At 40.6% G+C, this 16,659-nt stretch overlaps 1 protein-coding gene across 2 annotated transcripts; it reads right to left on the reverse strand.

The window, feature by feature from the left end:
• Nucleotides 1–325: 325 nt before the first annotated feature.
• Nucleotides 326–13,824, reverse strand: TBC1D24 (TBC1 domain family, member 24). 2 transcript variants are annotated; one of them, XM_009586397.1, is made up of 7 exons: nt 12,866–13,824; nt 10,588–10,605; nt 6,225–6,383; nt 5,194–5,257; nt 3,009–3,104; nt 2,120–2,354; nt 326–619 (listed from the first exon to the last, which is right to left on the reverse strand). In XM_009586397.1, the coding sequence occupies exons 1-7, from the start codon at nt 13,822–13,824 to the stop codon at nt 465–467; spliced, it is 1,686 nt and encodes a 561-aa protein (XP_009584692.1). In that variant the 3' UTR covers nt 326–464. The 2 variants fall into 2 exon arrangements, with proteins under 2 accessions (XP_009584692.1, XP_009584693.1); XM_009586398.1 differs by lacking the exon at nt 10,588–10,605.
• Between the last annotated feature and the right edge of the window lie 2,835 nt (nt 13,825–16,659).

Raw genomic sequence — 16,659 nt, forward strand, 5'->3', positions numbered from 1 at the left:
TACGTCAAATCTGAGGTCATCAATGTTCCCTGTGAGCGGACACTTGATATTACTGGCTCAAGCCAGATACTGGTGCCAGTGGCACACAGCTCTACAGTACACCTCAGCCAGCTCTGTGCCTCTGAGGAATTGCATCAAACTGCAAACCTATCCTGTGATACGGACTTGTGTCCAATTAGGATGGTTTGAAATCATTACATTTTCATTTTTACCTAATAACAGGACCTGAATCCAGATCTCTGGAGGTAAAGCGCTGAGGAGTTAATCAGATACATTACTTCACCTTGACCTGTCTTAAATAAAATAAGAGTAAACAACTAAGCCCTGCATTCAAGTGCACCACTTAGTAATTACTAAAAAACACTGAGCCCAGCAGAACTTACGTTCTAACTTGGCTCCTGCATTAGAATTTGCCTTGGGAATCCTAGGACGATTGAAAAACTAGTTGATTAACGATAGTCACGTCAACCATTCATGGTGTCCCTGAAGCCCCACACCTCCAAGACAGAGATCTGGAAGCTTTCAGAGCACAATGGTTGATTATTGAAAGTATTGCAGTGGCTGGTTCTTCCATGGTTCAGATCTGCATCGAGGTAAAGAGCCTGGCCATCACCACCTCCTGTGAAGAGACAAAGACAAGTGTAAGGGTGTCACTGCATTTCTTAGCATGGGAAACTGCTATACAACACCCCCCCCCCCAAAACCCCAAACAAACCAAAACACAAACCAGAACTTAAACGCTCTTCTCATGGGAACAACTGGAAGCCCTAAGTGATGTTTGCTTGCTGCCTTCAGGTGTAACAGATTATGATCAAATGCATAGCTTTTAAATGACACTATCAGAACTGGATGATTTTTTTTTAAATTTAAAAAAAAACAGTAATGCAAGTCAGTAAGAACAAGAAGCCTGACTCAAATGCCTGCATTTAAGATTTGTTTTTCAGTGCTGGAGGATCTTGGAAGCTACCAACTGCGTATTTTCCCTCCAGTAAAGAAAAAGCAAAGAATTCTGTTAGCAGTCAAAAATCAAAGTTGGGAGAACAAGATCAATAAGTAACAGCACTGGCTTGGTCTTCTAAATCATTATAAAACACGTCAGAGTTAAAAGCATTTTGATTATCTGTGGGTCTATGTCAAGGTTCACAGAGCTTGCAGTCAGAAAATGCAGTGAAGTGAAATAAATTTAGACAGAAATATGTTAGGAAAACAAAAAGGAAGATGCCCCTATTGCTTATAGGGCAACCACCTAAGAATAGCTACTGAAAACATCTGAAGAATCAAAAGGGTGGAAATTCTGGTCTACAGCTGGAATTGTGTACAACAATCATTTCTACGTATCTGCTACCCAAGCTTGTATTTCTCTTATTGCTACCCATAGTGTAATACATGGTAAATATAAGTGACTCTCTTCTCCAAGGCTGATAGGAAGAGCTGGTGGGATATACGCTCCACAGTAAAGATCTCTGAAATATCTGTGATACATCATTAACAGTGATTTCTAATTCAGTTACACACGCACTGAAGTTCTCACCAGCCTAGCTGATACTGGAGCAGCCCAACTTACGGTCGATTAGAGCACGCGCTGCTAAGTGGGGAATCAGCCAACACTTGATGTTACAGAGGAAATCACCAGGCTAGCTGCTCTCCTAAGAAGTGTCAAGTAAAGCTTTTTGGGAAAAGGACAACTACTATTTTATACCTATGCCTTGTAAATCCCATTTAGGTGACAACTTAACTAAGCAGGCTTTTGCCAAAGTCAGCGGCACCACAGATCCAATAAAGTTCCAGGAGAATTAACATGTTTTATAGTTTACCCCGTCTTCCAAAAACCTCAGTGCAAAGTAAGTTCCTCTTCAAGAACTATTTCTAATCATGAATTAGGCAGTATGAAGGTATGGCTGTGCTTAAAGCTATGAGTTACTATCTTACTCTAAAATGCTTGATACGCAAGTTTTCCCAAAGAAAATTTTTGTTGGGTAGTAATATCAGGTTTTGGCCACTTTTAACTCTAACTGTAGTGATACTGAAATACATGCATGGTAAATACAGGTGACTCTCTTATCTAAGGCAGATAGGAAGAGCTGGTAGGATATATGCTCAAATTCTCACACTGACTTACCTATAATGATGCATTCGCTGCTGCCAGCCATGAACATGGAGGCTGTTTTGGAAGGCAAGTTGAAGTGCCGAGCTGATAAGAAGGGAGAAAGGCGATCTGAGGGGTCTGATGGGACGCTGCTGGAAGAGAGGGTGCTGGAAGCTGGTGAGGCATGATTTTCTGGCTCTGAACCAGTCGTGGCCAGTTCTGGGTGTTTTATGATCACCCACTCGTAGCGTTCCACTTCTGGCTGCAGCTGCACAGGGGCAGAGAAGAGCAAAGCTTTAGTTAGTGCACATGCACTACACAGAGAGCTCTGCACAGCAAAGAACATTCAAGGGATCAAACTATCTTTTAGGCCAGATGTTACTTTCTTTCTTTATACTTTTGCTTTTTAGGTGATTGAAGAAATGATGCAGTGTTTTCTGAGTTCATAGAATCATAGAATGGTTTGGGTTGGAAGGGACCTTAACAACCTTAAAGATCATCTAGTTCCAACCCCCCTGCCATGGGCAGGGACACCTTCCACTAGACCAGGTTGCTCAAAGCCCTGTCCAACCTGGCCTTGAACACTTCCAGGGATGGGGCATCCACAACTTCTCTGGGCAACCTGTTCCAGTGCCTCACCACCCTCATAGTGAAGAATTTTTTCCTTATATCTAATCTAAATCTACCGTCTTTCAGTTACCTTATTACATCTTTTAAGAAAATATTCAGTGCAAGGGAAGAAAAAGGGTTACCACAAAACTGAAAAGCAAAATTTTCTCCTCCACATTAAGAGTTCAGTAGACTTTATGAACTAGGAAGGCATATAATCCATCCTCTTCAAGTAGAAGGGAAGTAAGAGTTACTCACACCAGTACAGCGGTTCTGCCTTGCTACTGGGTAGCGACAATAAAATTTTACTCACCCTAAATACAAAGCACTCCCCAGTTCCAAAGAAACTAAGCTTGTTCCCTCCTCGCCTGCGCTCGCTCCAGTCAGTTGACAGATAAGCACCACAGACCTAGAACAAACAGCACCGTCAGGAGGCTTTCCATTGAAGAAGAAAGTGTGTTAAACCAATTGATATCAACATTTCAGAGACCAGAACGGAACGTTTTATTTTAGTTTGATATTCAAAATCTCTATATCAGTGGATTAAGGTAGCACATGTACTTATATCTAAAGATAGATTTAAACTGCTCTAATCCATGGGTGGGTTTCATAAATTATTTCACATCTCTGAGGCCTTAAAGGAGAAATGTTCCAACATAACCCCAGGTACCAAAACAGAAATCACTCCAAACTTAAAAAGCCTGACTTCCACTTCCTCATTTTGGCATCCAAAGCAACAGTATTGTCACAAGTTACAGTATGAGCAGTTCTGCCTGAACGTTTTCCGGTCATAAACAGTAGCCTTGGTGGCTTTCTCCATTTCAAACTGTAGGTTAAAATCAGCTTAGCTAAGTCAATGCTGAACTAGCTCAGATATTTAAAGCAGCCTATTCAAACAGCATATGGTTTGCTAGTTGCCAATAAAGAAAAACACAGCCTTAGACGGCTGAGCTTTTCTGTGGGGTCCTTTGTTTGCACTAGAAGAATTTCTCACTACCACCAATAAGCATCACTGCCAAGTGGACATAGACCAAACCATGAAGCTCTAAGAATGGGATGAAAGCAACCCTGCATTTTTTTTCCAGAAACTATGGTTAAACAGAATTGTTCTAAGGTACATTTGCTGTTTAGCTTCCACCAGCATTACAAGCAGAGCTCCTAGGACAAAATTACTGAAGAGCAGTTTTTTATATAGATAAATCATAAGCATAAACAAAAAGATGGCCCAGAATGCTGTTTGATCTGATATGCCCGAAGTACATGAAAGCCAGAAAAACAGAAGGCAAATTTTCTTCTTTCTAAAATGTAACTATAGACATACGAATAAAGAATGAATGTAATCCTTTGCAAAAAACCAGAAAACTCACAACCACCAAACAAAAACCTCCATACTTTTCTCCTGCTTTTTTTCTTTGGGCTATCTTTTTTTTTTTTTTTTTAATGGGTAAGAAATGAATCATACTATCATACCAGCATCACTTACAAAGCTAGACTTTTGACATGCTCCAAGACAAGAAGCAAAATAACAAATAAATATTTCCCCTCTTCCCTTTCGATACCACAGGCATTCTATAAGCCATTGGCATGTCAATGCAGGCCTGGGATGGCCAGAAACCATACACAGAACTTTGAAACAGCTTGGAGCATTAGCATTAGGTAGGTGCAAGTAAGAGTAGAAATGGTCTTGTTTCATGGACAGTCATCCTGCAGGAACATAAGCAGCCCACAGGCTGCAGTAACAGCTTAACGTTATACACAGAATATTTAGAAGTCATGCACAGTGGCGCAGACAACCAACACTCATTCCAGGAAGCACCTGTGTGCCCTCCTTTGGAGATTCCGGGAAGCTTTTTTGTTTTATGCATTTTTTTTTTTAAACAAGCATGAGATGAAGCTAATGTTTCTGTTTTCACATTATGTTGTCCAATATTATCATTCACAGTAGAGCAGAGAACCAGCACTCAATAGATAAGGCACCTGTGTGCACTCCTCCTCAGGTTCTCAGAGTGTTCTTGTTTTATTTTATTTTTTCAAACAAGAATGAGATGAAGCTAAAGCTTTTGTTTCCACATTATGTAGACCAACATTATTCATACCATTTAAATTCTGCTACTTTCTCTCCTCATATGCTGGAGAAAATGAAAATATCTTCTATGAATCATGAGTTTCTTAACACAATTCCCCAGCCTCTCCCTCTGATTCTGCAATTAAGAGAGTCTGTCCAAGAGCTCAATGAGTTACTCTAGTCCATCATCCCCCATTACTTACAAGAGAAAGAATAGCTGACCAAGACCTAGTTTACAAGATTTACCCAAGAATGCATAGTCCTGTAATCAACAAATGGAACCATATGAAGCATGCATTGTTAAAAAACCAAAACAAAACCCCAAGCAATTTCAGGTCCCTTGCTTCTTCATTATAAACAGTTGTGTGTTGCAATACAGCATTACATAACTGGCTAAAACCTAATTTAATCAGTTGGCTTTCACCTTACTCACCTCTTTTGCTGTGGTCTTGATGAGGAGAAGAGTTGGTTCATGTCCCTCGCTGTGAGAATAGAACCTGAAGTGCAGAGTACACAAAAATGAGCACTCAACTACCACCAACTGCAGTTCTTTTCCTCCTTAACGTCAGGCATCACCTCCTCCGCCAACTGATGGCATGGCAAAAAAAGACATCTGAAGACTAAGCATATTCCTGCAAATGCTTTCTACCATCCATTGTAAATAACAGTTGAGTGTAAACAAATATTATCAAGCAGTTCTTCTCTACTCAGTTCTCTGTTTATGCCTCTGCAGAATCACTAGAAGACTACCTATCACAACAGTGGCATTTTACAGCATTTTGAATAAAGACAACCTAAAGGAAGTTGTGTCCTGAGGACTGATGGCTGTGTCCAAAGAGCTTTCAGTTTTCATAGAAAATAATTATGATGCATTCTCTTTGCTTGCTTTTGCTTTTCCTCATAGGCATATGGGGCTGGGACAGCAGGCCACTCCCCACCTCAGTACCTCAGCTGCAGATGTCGAAGTCATTATTCGGAGCTATAGGATTATAGCCTTCTGTGTCAAGTGCAAGGAGAACTTATATCTCGTTTATCCCACTTTAAAAATAACAACAATCAGATTCATAGGTAGAGGAATCCCCAGTTTCCAGTTCCCTTATTCTTTGGATCAGTTAGAATGTGGTTATTTATCAAAAGAGCCTGCAGAGCAGCCACTGAGTTAAACCATCCATACCCAGTGGGGAATGAACCAGTCTCAGACCAGCATATTCTGTGAACTGATGCAAGTTTGACTTTTCCAATTGGTCTTGGACCGTTTAAAGTGGCTTGCCATGTTCTGGCATATGAAGTATCCTGGTCAAATGCTGTAGCCAACAGGAATTTGTCACATTTACATCCCATCGCTAATAATATTCTTCAGATCAAGTTCTGACTAGGCATGGACTTTTTGTCAATCCAGCGAACAGTTCACCAGTTGCTCTTTATCGCCCTACAGTAGAGAAGAGTGGGGAAGGTTTTCCTTACCTGCTCAGACTACAGCCATGTTCCAAGGTGGTGAAAAGCAAGAGGGGCTGGCAAAGTGCAAATCGCTCTGGGATCCATGACCAGATATCTCGCATCTCTTTGACACTGACAATTCCAGACTTGAAGTTCTCAGCATGAACTGCTAAGTGCACATTCTGCCTGAGAAATACAATACAATACATTGAGAAACAATAATTTAAAACCAAAACAATTTTCGGATTACTGGACAGTAATATGCAAAGACAGCTGAACGCTAGAAGACCCTAGTAGGTATGCTATTGTTCAAAGTTTCAGCCCATGGGATTAGAAGGCCATGACTTACTGAAGATAATAAACTACTGCAGTTTAACATAATCCTCAAGAGGTAGCGATCTGGCCTTACTGAAATATGTGGAGCAATTCCTCTGTATGGCAGCTGTGGCCTGCACCTTTATATATAGAGGACATAATGGTGAGCCAGCTAGGATGACCATGACCTTAAATAGATCAAATTATATTTGCTGTTTGAGACAGTCTCGCTGGTGCTAGTATTTAAGCAGAGAGAACAGAATACCTAAAGAAACAGCCAGGATCTGAAAGGAAGAGGTAATACTTTTTCCCCCTCTGAGGTCCTAGCTGTAACATGGAATTAGAGAATTCCTAAAACCCTCAGAAGTCTTAGAGGAATCAGTATTATCAGGCTAAGCAATTTTAATCCAAGGCAAATATTTGAAGCTTTTGGAAAGTTCCACCTCTTGGAAACATGTCATTACCAATGACTTCCACTTCATTAAGAACCAAAGAAGTTCCTAGGTTCATGGTTACAGACGGAGCCTGAAAACATGAAGAAATGCTAGACACTAACACCAGAAAGCAAATCCCCACACACTCCAGAGGGGTCTAATACAATTATAAGAACTGATTCATGGCTTTTAAACACTTGAAGGTAATAATAATAATAATAGTAATAATAATCTTAAACAGCCTTCATTTCTCAGATTAAATAAGCACACAAACTCAGAGCCTGGGGATTAAACAAGTGCTACTGCATTCATGGCCGACGTTAAAAGACTTTTAAAATGCAAGGGTGACAGCCAAGTACATGGTGGAAGTACATAGGAACTTACACAAGATACTAAATTGCTGGGTAGCCATTAGTTAAATGAAGCTTTAGGCAGTTTGCTCTGCATGCAAGAGTTCAATTGCAAGTATTTGCCAATTTCTGGCAGGTTTTTTTTTTTTTTTTTTGACAATTACACATGTCTTTCTGCTCAGTTTTATCGAACATAAAGAGGATCTCAATACTGCGTATCCGCAGGTATCTGAATAGCTTAGCTCACTCCCTAGAACACACAACCTACACATTTTTTATTATTTTTCTTGCTTGTAGTACCAAGAGATCAGTAGCATTTGCACTGTACTTTAGGGTGGTGCTTGCTTGGCGACATTGGGAAATACTTTCTGAAATTTATTGTAGCTGCCTTAGTGTCAGCATTTCCAATGAAGTGACTCCTTAGGTCACTTAAAAAAAAAAAAAAATTACTGCTTCCTCTAGCAAAATGAACCAAATCACTACTTGCATTGCTACCCTGCATTATTTAATTAGCAAGGAACTTACATGGACACCTATTTAAGCAAGCTGCAACTATTAATGGGTTTTAAAACTTACAGTATCACTGACTAGGACATTATTTGTGCTTTTAAACACAGCAAGCTGAGGCACAGGGTGATCAACTGAAGCAAAGTATGAGCCAAGACTTGAACCCACATCTTCAGAATCTTATTTTAGGTCTCAGCCCTCCCGGTCCTGTCTGGTCTGCATCTAAAGACTGGTGGCACTATGGAACAGAGCTGAGAAACAAAGCCTTGGTTTCAGTTCATCAGAAATTAGATTTTTCTCACATTCAAGAAATTAAAAAATATTCAGGGCAGTCAACTAGTTTATTACAGTAAATTTCTGGAGGAAAAGTAATGATGATAAATAGGCTAAGAGTTAGTAGCAAATATCAAACAGTTTTAAACTTACTAAACCTCAAACAAGCAAGCCTCATTATTATTTGTATGCTTGGTTTGTACATTTTTCACACTTACGTGATCTGTTTGGGCAACTAAACTTAAGCACTTGTTCCTAAAAGGGTCTCAACCTCAGTGTACCTTTTCTTTGCCTCTGTTCTTTCTCCTGACTACTATGAAATGCCAATTTAAGGACTTTCTTACCCAGACCCCACTCGAAGCCCGTGTTCAGCAGTATTCATAGTAACACATCACTTTCACTACCCTGTGTCTTCCTACAACTATTCCATGTAGGTAGAATATCACCTTTACAAACAGATCTTTCTAGATCTGTTTACTAGAAAGCATTTGCCATTGTATTGGCCATTTAAAACTATTCCAGGCATGCTGTTCCTGCCCTTTGAACGTTATGGCGAATCATTTTATATTTAATGTCACCATTCAGTTAGTAAAACCTAGATCATAGCTTGACCTAAGGATTTGAAATAAAACCTGCTATTTCCCAGTTATAAATCACAGCTGCAGGTGCTTAAGACTGAAACCTGATACTGTGTTGAGACCAGTGTCAATACACAGCCTGCACCCACATCAAACCAAACTCTGGGCTGCCTAACAAAAATACAAGTGTTTTTTTTTTTGGGGGGAGCGGGGGGTTGGGGAGGGGCGGAGGGGGGTGTCAGAAAATTGCGACTAGAATTACAAGTATCTAACCTGTATTCCCCAGTTCTTCATGTTGGCTTACTGGGATCGGCATGACAACTTTCTATCGATTGCTGATGTTGGAAAGACATGTTCAATTGTTATTATCCCAAAGGAAATTAGATTTAGAAAAGTAGCGCAATTTAAACGTTTAATAAAGCAGCTTATTTGCTATTTTCGTAGGACTGTTGTTTTTACAGCTATATCATTAATACAATGTGCTTCAGAGACCTCAAAGTTCCTGAAGATAAAGCCAATGTTGACGACAAGCGGTAGCAGCTGTCACAGTGGATATGCTCTGTATGTATTCCGAGACAACAAATACCACACTCCAAGGTATAACTCACTGAATTACATCTTCCTGCTCCACTTTGTTTTGGGTCAAATCTTATAGGGTCTGCATTATCTTTAAAATCCATTATAATTTCAGTTAAGGTATGGTAGAAGTGATATGTTGTTTCTCAGTCGTAAGTGGCAATATAAGCCATATATGTGGTGTATAAGACTGAAACCTAATCCTGCGTTGAGATCAGTATCAACAGACACTCTGCATCTACCTAAGTCCCGAATTATGTGCTTCCTAGCAGAAATCAAGGCTTTCTGCTGTTTTCAGAACATTGTAACTACAGTAAAATAATACACTGACATTGAAGATTTGCTTGGCTGGAATTAACAGCCTGCTCATTTATTAGAGGTAAAATCCTCAACACACAGGATATGGTATGAAACATGCTTTGATAAGTCTCTTAAGGTGTTCCTTCAGACAGGAAAACATGAGGAAATTAATTCCAATTTTGATTTTATAAATTAGTACAAATGTTAGTGTGCATCACTCACTAAAGTTAACTCAGGGCACCTGCAACAAGGCCAGAAGATTCTCAAAGGCATTAATTTAAACCCATACATCTGTGGTACTTAATACTCACAGGGCAGTCTTTCTCCTTTCCAAGTTCTCTGCTTATCAGGTATCACAATCCACTGGGTTTTGTTCTCTACGATTTGCTTTTCAGGCCAAGACTTGATGAATGACTTAATTAACCACTAATGCTATATGGCTGAGTAACCCTGACCTCCTCGACACAGGAAAATAGTCTGTCATCTTGCCTCTAAAACCACCCCCATCTACTTAAAAATAAATATAATCTAGTATGAATAGAGACAAGTCACTTTTAAGAGCGTGCCAAGTTGGGTTCAGTCCAACATCTTTCCAATTAACTGCGGAAAGCTTGCAAAGAAGACAAAAAGTCGAGTATGTCTCACATCTATTGCAACAGCATATACCAGGTTTGGATGTGGGACAATACCTAACAGTTCTGAAGACATGTTACTTGAGATGTTTTTAAAAAATAACACTTTTTCTTCCAGTGTAGGACGGACTTATATCCCCCCATTGACATTACAATTTTCCGTTCTGGAAAACACAGGCTTGTATTGCTGTATGGAAGTGCTACGTTGACTAGCTGGGCCCACAATCCCTTATCTTACAACTTTGCAGGTGCTTTGAACTAACTTTGCAAGAGTGTATGCAGGAGATGTTACACAGCAAGCGGATGCTATAATTGCTGCCCTGCTTCTCCTGCCCCAGCATTAGCAATAATGACAGCCTCAGAAAAAATAACCAGCCAAAGACAAGAAACAAGCAAAGTGCAAAGATTCAAGTGTTTTAACCTACCTTTTGGGAGATGCAACACTGCAAACAGGAGGGGTGCAGTGGGTATGGAATTGACAGAAGGAGAACGTATAAGGAGAAAGACAAAAAAAGATAGAAAAGATCAGTGATTTCCTATATCTGTGACAAAGTGAATGAAAGGAGCCTAGAGAGAAACAAAGTAAGGTTTGATATGAATCACCAAGCATGAGAAAAACAAACAAGCAGACAGGTTAAAATATTTCCTATTTCTATTTTTTTTTCTTCCTTTTTTGCTACCTGCTTGTAGTTACCTGATTGGAAAATAATTCATCACCTTCTTGCACAGGCCAAACACATCCGGAGAAGAGAATGAACTCTCATCCTACCGAGCACTGGAGAAAAGCTCACTTCTCCAGCACCCACATCTGCCTACACTGGGATCCAAACTGAGCCAAGTTCATAGCAGTACCGTGCCACGGGATACCGAGAAGTTTCAGTATGTTTACAAAAGTAGCCGAGAGAGGATAAAAGTTTTTTACCAACAACTCTGCCTGGTAAGGCAGTAACTACTGGCATTATTTGGGTATGAATTTACTGTATTTTGCTTTGAAGGCATCACTGTTGTTCTGAGCAAGAATACCTCTACAACATTTAACACAGTAGGAGCTTCTGGGTCTTTTGCGTTGGGCTTTTTTTTTTTTTTTTTTAAGCTCTCATTCTGTTGCTGAAGAACAGGAAGAAGAGCTACACACTGGAAGAGTTAATACTTCTGGTTGCGAGTCCCAGATACAATGGTCTGAACTCTACCCAATGTGACATTCCAGCGGCTAAAGGCCTTGAAATATTTCAGACTGACAGAGCAGTCTCTTCCAAGATATGAGCAAGATAAAGCACAAGCTAATTGTAAACCAAACTGTGAGTCTAAAAAATAAACCGTTGGAAAAGACTGGAGGGAACTTTACATGTATCTGGGCACATGAAAGAGGTTCATTTCATAACATTTACGTTATTTTATAGGCTGAAATCTCGTTAAGTATATATTTCAATACCATGGAATGATATCTGTTTGCAACTACTGTGACTAATTCAGCAACACAATTGGTTGTAAGATCCTAATACATTAATGGCTGGTACCTTTTGATTAAAGATTTTGAGAAAATGAAAGACTGTCCCTCTAGAATACCACGTTCTAGAATCACACTCACTGACCCCAGCAGACTTCTAGAAGTCATCCTCCCTTCAGAGGTCAGGACAACTGATAAAACTGTTCTTAAACTTAGATTTCAAAAGCGGTTGGGAGAAGTTTTCTGCAGTCACAGAAGGCCTTAGGAGAAACAGAACATGTCTACAACACCAGCATTTACCTGCACATACATTTGCACTTGGCAAGATGCTAATTTTGTTTAGATTAATGTATTGCTGCCTTTTCTATATACATGGAGAGGTCTTTCAGCTAAGCTTTTTATTATGGTGGCTTTTACTATCACTTTGGAGCAGGATTTCATTTACCAGTTTTACAGCTGGCTTTTCCTCCCCTCATTTCTGAAAAGAAATTGTGGTTATGCAATCATCATTAGGATCAGTATCCTCACTGTTCTCTTCCATGGTTCTCTCAAAATCATTATTTCTAATAGTACGTGGACCTGTCACAAAATAGGTCAACTCCTACCTGTGATTACTATACTCTCTACTTTCAGGAGGTTGCAGTCACACTAATTTTAGAAGTAACCTGTAAATAAGACTTATTTCTTCCTTGCTCTGTTAAAATCACTCCCCAGTTAAGCAAAACGTTCCCAGCTAGGACAGTGTTTGCCTACTTACACTAAAGAAAATGCTGAATTCACAGTACTGGGCAGCACGAAAATGACACTTTATACAAATAATCTCATATTTAAGAACTAATTTACACTTTTTTTGGGTACTTTTCTTCCAGGTTATTTATCGGTGTTTTTTCCAGCTTTGCTAAAATGCCTTTTAGTTTAAAAACAGCTTGTGAAAGACGCTTTTGAGATACAATACTTGCAATTAATATGTACCTGTAAAAAGTAATTATAAATTCATCACTGAGAAAGCTATAAGAAACTGCTTTGTTTCTCTTATATCACAACATTCAGTTACACTTCTCATTACAATTCCAGCAATGCTTAATTTTGGGGCTGCTAACTTTTTCTGCAGAGAAAAAAAAAAACAGGAGAGATACCAGCATGTACCAGTAGAGCTCTTCTCCTTCCCCACCAGTAGTCACCCGGGACTGACTGACTGCTCATCATGCTGGGAAAACTCACGAGATCACTCAGGCTACCTGTAGCGAGAGCCCTACCTTTTCTGTTTGACCGTGATGCCCTTCTGCTGCAAAGCCTTCTCATTGGCCATCTGCAGAAGCTGGATCTCCTTCCGCGAGAAGAGGCGGATAGCAAAGGCTTTTTCCAAAAGCCTCTCCGGAGACACTGACTTGGCAATGTCTCTCACAAAAGCTCGAATGTCCTGCTGTATGCTGTCAGACTCCATGGGCTGTCCAGCTCTGACTTTGTGAAAAAATTTCAGAAGAGCCAGCGCAACACGATAGAGAACTTTGTAGCCCTCCACCAGAAACACATCAAAGACCCGAGCAATGTAGACCATAGGCAGTTCTCCGAAGAGCCACCGTTGCCAGTCGGAGTATACCTCCAACACATCCTCGGACACTGCCACCATCAGCTTGTGTGCCGCCTGACAGTGCTTGTTAACCAGGTCACCAAAGGTCATGCAGGAGGACTCAAAAGCTAAGAACGTCTGATCAATGAGCCGCTTAGATGGGTCATTGCAAGCAAGGATGCGACAGACCTGTTCAAAGCACTCTGCCTCATCTTTGCTGTAGTGGAGGAGCAAAGCTATCACAGAAGGCAGTGCTGGGCAAAACGATATGTCTGGGAACTGATTCGCAATGCACAATATAATCTTCCTGACGGCTCCGATGCCTTCTGCATTCAAGCAGTATGTGGGGACCAGGCTGTTATCCACAAACTCTGGGAGTGGAAGGGAGCTACTGTTACGTTTTCCAACAATCTTCACAACAATGTCCCGGTACACATTTGCATCTGGGGTCACTGTGCGGCACGGGATATTGCTAATTAGTTTGTGGTACACTTTGGCTCTCAGAGAGTGGCTCTTGGCCCAGTAGCCCTGCCGGGCCAGCTGCTTGAGCTCCTGGAACTCTGTGCAGGTTAGCTCCTTCGCATCCTGGCTCTGGACAGTAACATCCATTTTATCCCAATCCACAAAGCGGTTGTATTCATCCATGGCTCCAGGAGCAGCATATCAGATCAATCATAAGAATGGAGACCTTATTTGGTCATTAAACGACTTGCAGCTTTTCCTGCAAAAGGAGAAGTAAAAAAATAGAGGCTTGAGTAACAGGTAATCTCCCATTTTCTTTAGGAACACATACATACATTCAACTTGTTCCTGCAATGCCAAAACTGTTTTCTAAAGCAAAGAAAGTTAAAGATAACTTGTCATTTAGAGAACAGAAGCCTCCCACTTCAAAAATATCCATTGTGAAGTCAGTTCAATTTGCAATCTCTCCTCCTAATTCTCTGGGGAAGTAACTGTTATTTATACTACAAGGATGCAGTCTCACGACCTAAGACTTTGGGGCCAGTGACAAGAGCTCCTGCTAGCCACAGCCATGTGTTCGTAGTCATTTCTCCGTGCTGGTACTAGCACTTGTGTGGCCACACAGTCACTGAGATTAGCGTGTTAATCTGGTACAATTTTTCTTTTCCATTGGATAAGCAAGATGCACAGCTGTGTGGTCAGCCAGATCAACGTCAGTGCCAGAACAAAGATGAGTGCAGGACACAACCACCCTTTCTGATTGCAGTACAGGCTCACGCCAGCTTAAAACAGCTTCATGAACCTGCTTCTTAATTCTCTCGAGTCCTGCACTGGAGTTCTGGTCCCGACCTTGCACACACTTCTATGATCAAATCACCCTCTAGAGGGCCTGCTATCACCAACATTAGAAGGTTTTAAAAATGCACACCACTGCAATAGCACCAGGAGCTGAAAGATCAGGTTCCAGCCTCTAGTTCCTCAAACCACATGTTTACATGATCTACCAGTTGACTCCAGCTTTAAAGTACACCTGTGTTCCAGCAGACAGCATGACTGCAACCACTAATGGCCATACCTGAATCGGCTTTAATCAAGTCAGTGCAAAACTAGAAGAGGAGTTACAATAAAATGCACTAATAACAGCAGGCAACAGGTTTGCCCAGCGCTGGAATGTCTCTGCCAATGTGTCCTCAGTGCCAGATTAAAGCTAGGAAGCACATGGCTGTTCATGCTGCACACTCTGCAAAGGCAGATAACCCCTATGAAATGCAACAGGCCTATAAAACTGTTTCGTACAATTAAGACATTATGTAGCAAGGTTAAATCAACAAAAACAGTTACTGAAATGCTTCCAAAGAACCCTTAGTCATTCCTGTGTCGACAGACTGGAGAATGCATGGAACTTGACATTTATCAGCATGGTCTTTCATACAACAGGTGAATTAAAATGATTTGAAACTCGTAAGGTACACCATCAAGAGAGACAACTCATACTCCCTACTTCAAATCAGGAAAGTAAACCAAACATTTTGCCTCAAGTAGACAGAAGTTTGTAAACATACAATTATCATTAGCTTTGACAGCCATACAGTTAATTCAGACAGTTTTAGATTCTGACTAAATATTAATCTGGGTATTTTGGAATCACGTGCTGAAACTCCAAAATTTAACTCCTCTTTTAAAAGGTTGGCAGCAACACACAGGAGCCTTTCAGAGGAGGCTTTTGGATGACTTTTCTCTACCAAATACTTACTTCAGTTTTTTTTTTTTAAAATAAAAAGAAGATTCTTTTTGAGTCATCTTTGTACAATGTAAGAGCAATACATAAATGCTCACCATTTCTTTTTGTTGTATTCTTCCACATCTGAAACTAACTCTGACTGTAATTAATGGAGGCAATACATTGTCCTGACTTCAGTTCTGAAAGTGAGGTATCTTACAATGTTTGGAAATAATACCTCTCAGTGTGAGCTGAGAGCGTGTCTTCAGGATATGCAAAGACAGCAACGGTAGGATACCAGTCCATCGCAGAGTCAATGTCAGCTCCGTGGAAGTTAACATTTTTCTGTTATTCTCCACCTGGGAATCATAAGGAAACTCGTTATCTTTAATTCAAATCCTAGAATAAGATCCGTGTGGACAAGAGAAATTTAATCCTATTTAGCAGTGACCAAAGCACAGAGAGATGAACCATTGTGTTCATGGTCACTTCAGTATAGAAACTATTACTATCCTGTGCTGGCTGGAGTCTCCAATATGCAACAGCTTTCCCCTTCTGCCATCATCCCTTGGGAGCTGCTTATATTTATATTAGGGAGGGTTAAGTAAAATGTCCATCATACAAGACAACTTCTATGGTACTCACAGTTACATCTCGGCTGTCCTTTTTCCTGTAAACTTTCTTCTCCCTCCCCCTTACTCTTTCCTGTCTTATTTTCTATCATTCAGAGACACAGGCATATTTAGAGGTTCCATCCAACAGTCATTTTTCCCTCCAGAAGTTACTGCTCATTCCAGAAACTAATGAATTTGATGAGTATGTGCTCCTCAGCAAGCTCACTGAAGTCCTTGGCTAGAGGATGGAAGTCAGACTGCCAGAACTTTTGATTTGAGCTTACAGTCTTATACATACTTTGGCTGGGATAAATCTGCTGGGTCCGCAAGTAGGTCTGGCTGCTTATGCTTTTCAAAGCTCTAGATGCTGCAAGAAAAAATAACAGCAAAGCAAATGGGCATTGTCAAGGTTGCCAGAGCATGACCAGCTCTTAACTGCGCTTGCAAAACCAACAGAATTAGCGTGCTTCAGTGTAATGGTGCATAGCTCCTGACACTGTGTCGACAGCTACTGTAAGCCAGCAGGCCTCAAATGGGGAGTATTTACTTGCCAAAGGAGAAGAGCCCAAGAAATCTCAGGAAAATTCCAGCCAGCCTTCATCTCCTCCTCCCACACCTTCCAAATCTTCCTCCCTCCCTCCCTCCAGGCAAGTTTTCTCTCTTCTAGCAACCATGTAAAGAGCA

Source organism: Fulmarus glacialis, unplaced genomic scaffold, assembly GCF_000690835.1.
Source record: "Fulmarus glacialis isolate BGI_N327 unplaced genomic scaffold, ASM69083v1 scaffold6151, whole genome shotgun sequence".
Lineage (NCBI taxonomy): Eukaryota > Metazoa > Chordata > Aves > Procellariiformes > Procellariidae > Fulmarus > Fulmarus glacialis.

Excerpts from the sequence above, each read along its gene's own strand:
- TBC1D24 (XM_009586397.1), bottom strand. The coding sequence starts at position 13,824 with ATGGATGAATACAACCGCTTTGTGGATTGGGATAAAATGGATGTTACT. Across the intron at positions 2,355-3,008 it reads GGGAGTGCTTTGTATTTAGG|CTGCAGCCAGAAGTGGAACG; the intron begins GTGAGTAAAATT and ends GCCCCTGTGCAG. Across the intron at positions 620-2,119 it reads CAGCGAATGCATCATTATAG|GAGGTGGTGATGGCCAGGCT; the intron begins GTAAGTCAGTGT and ends GTCTCTTCACAG.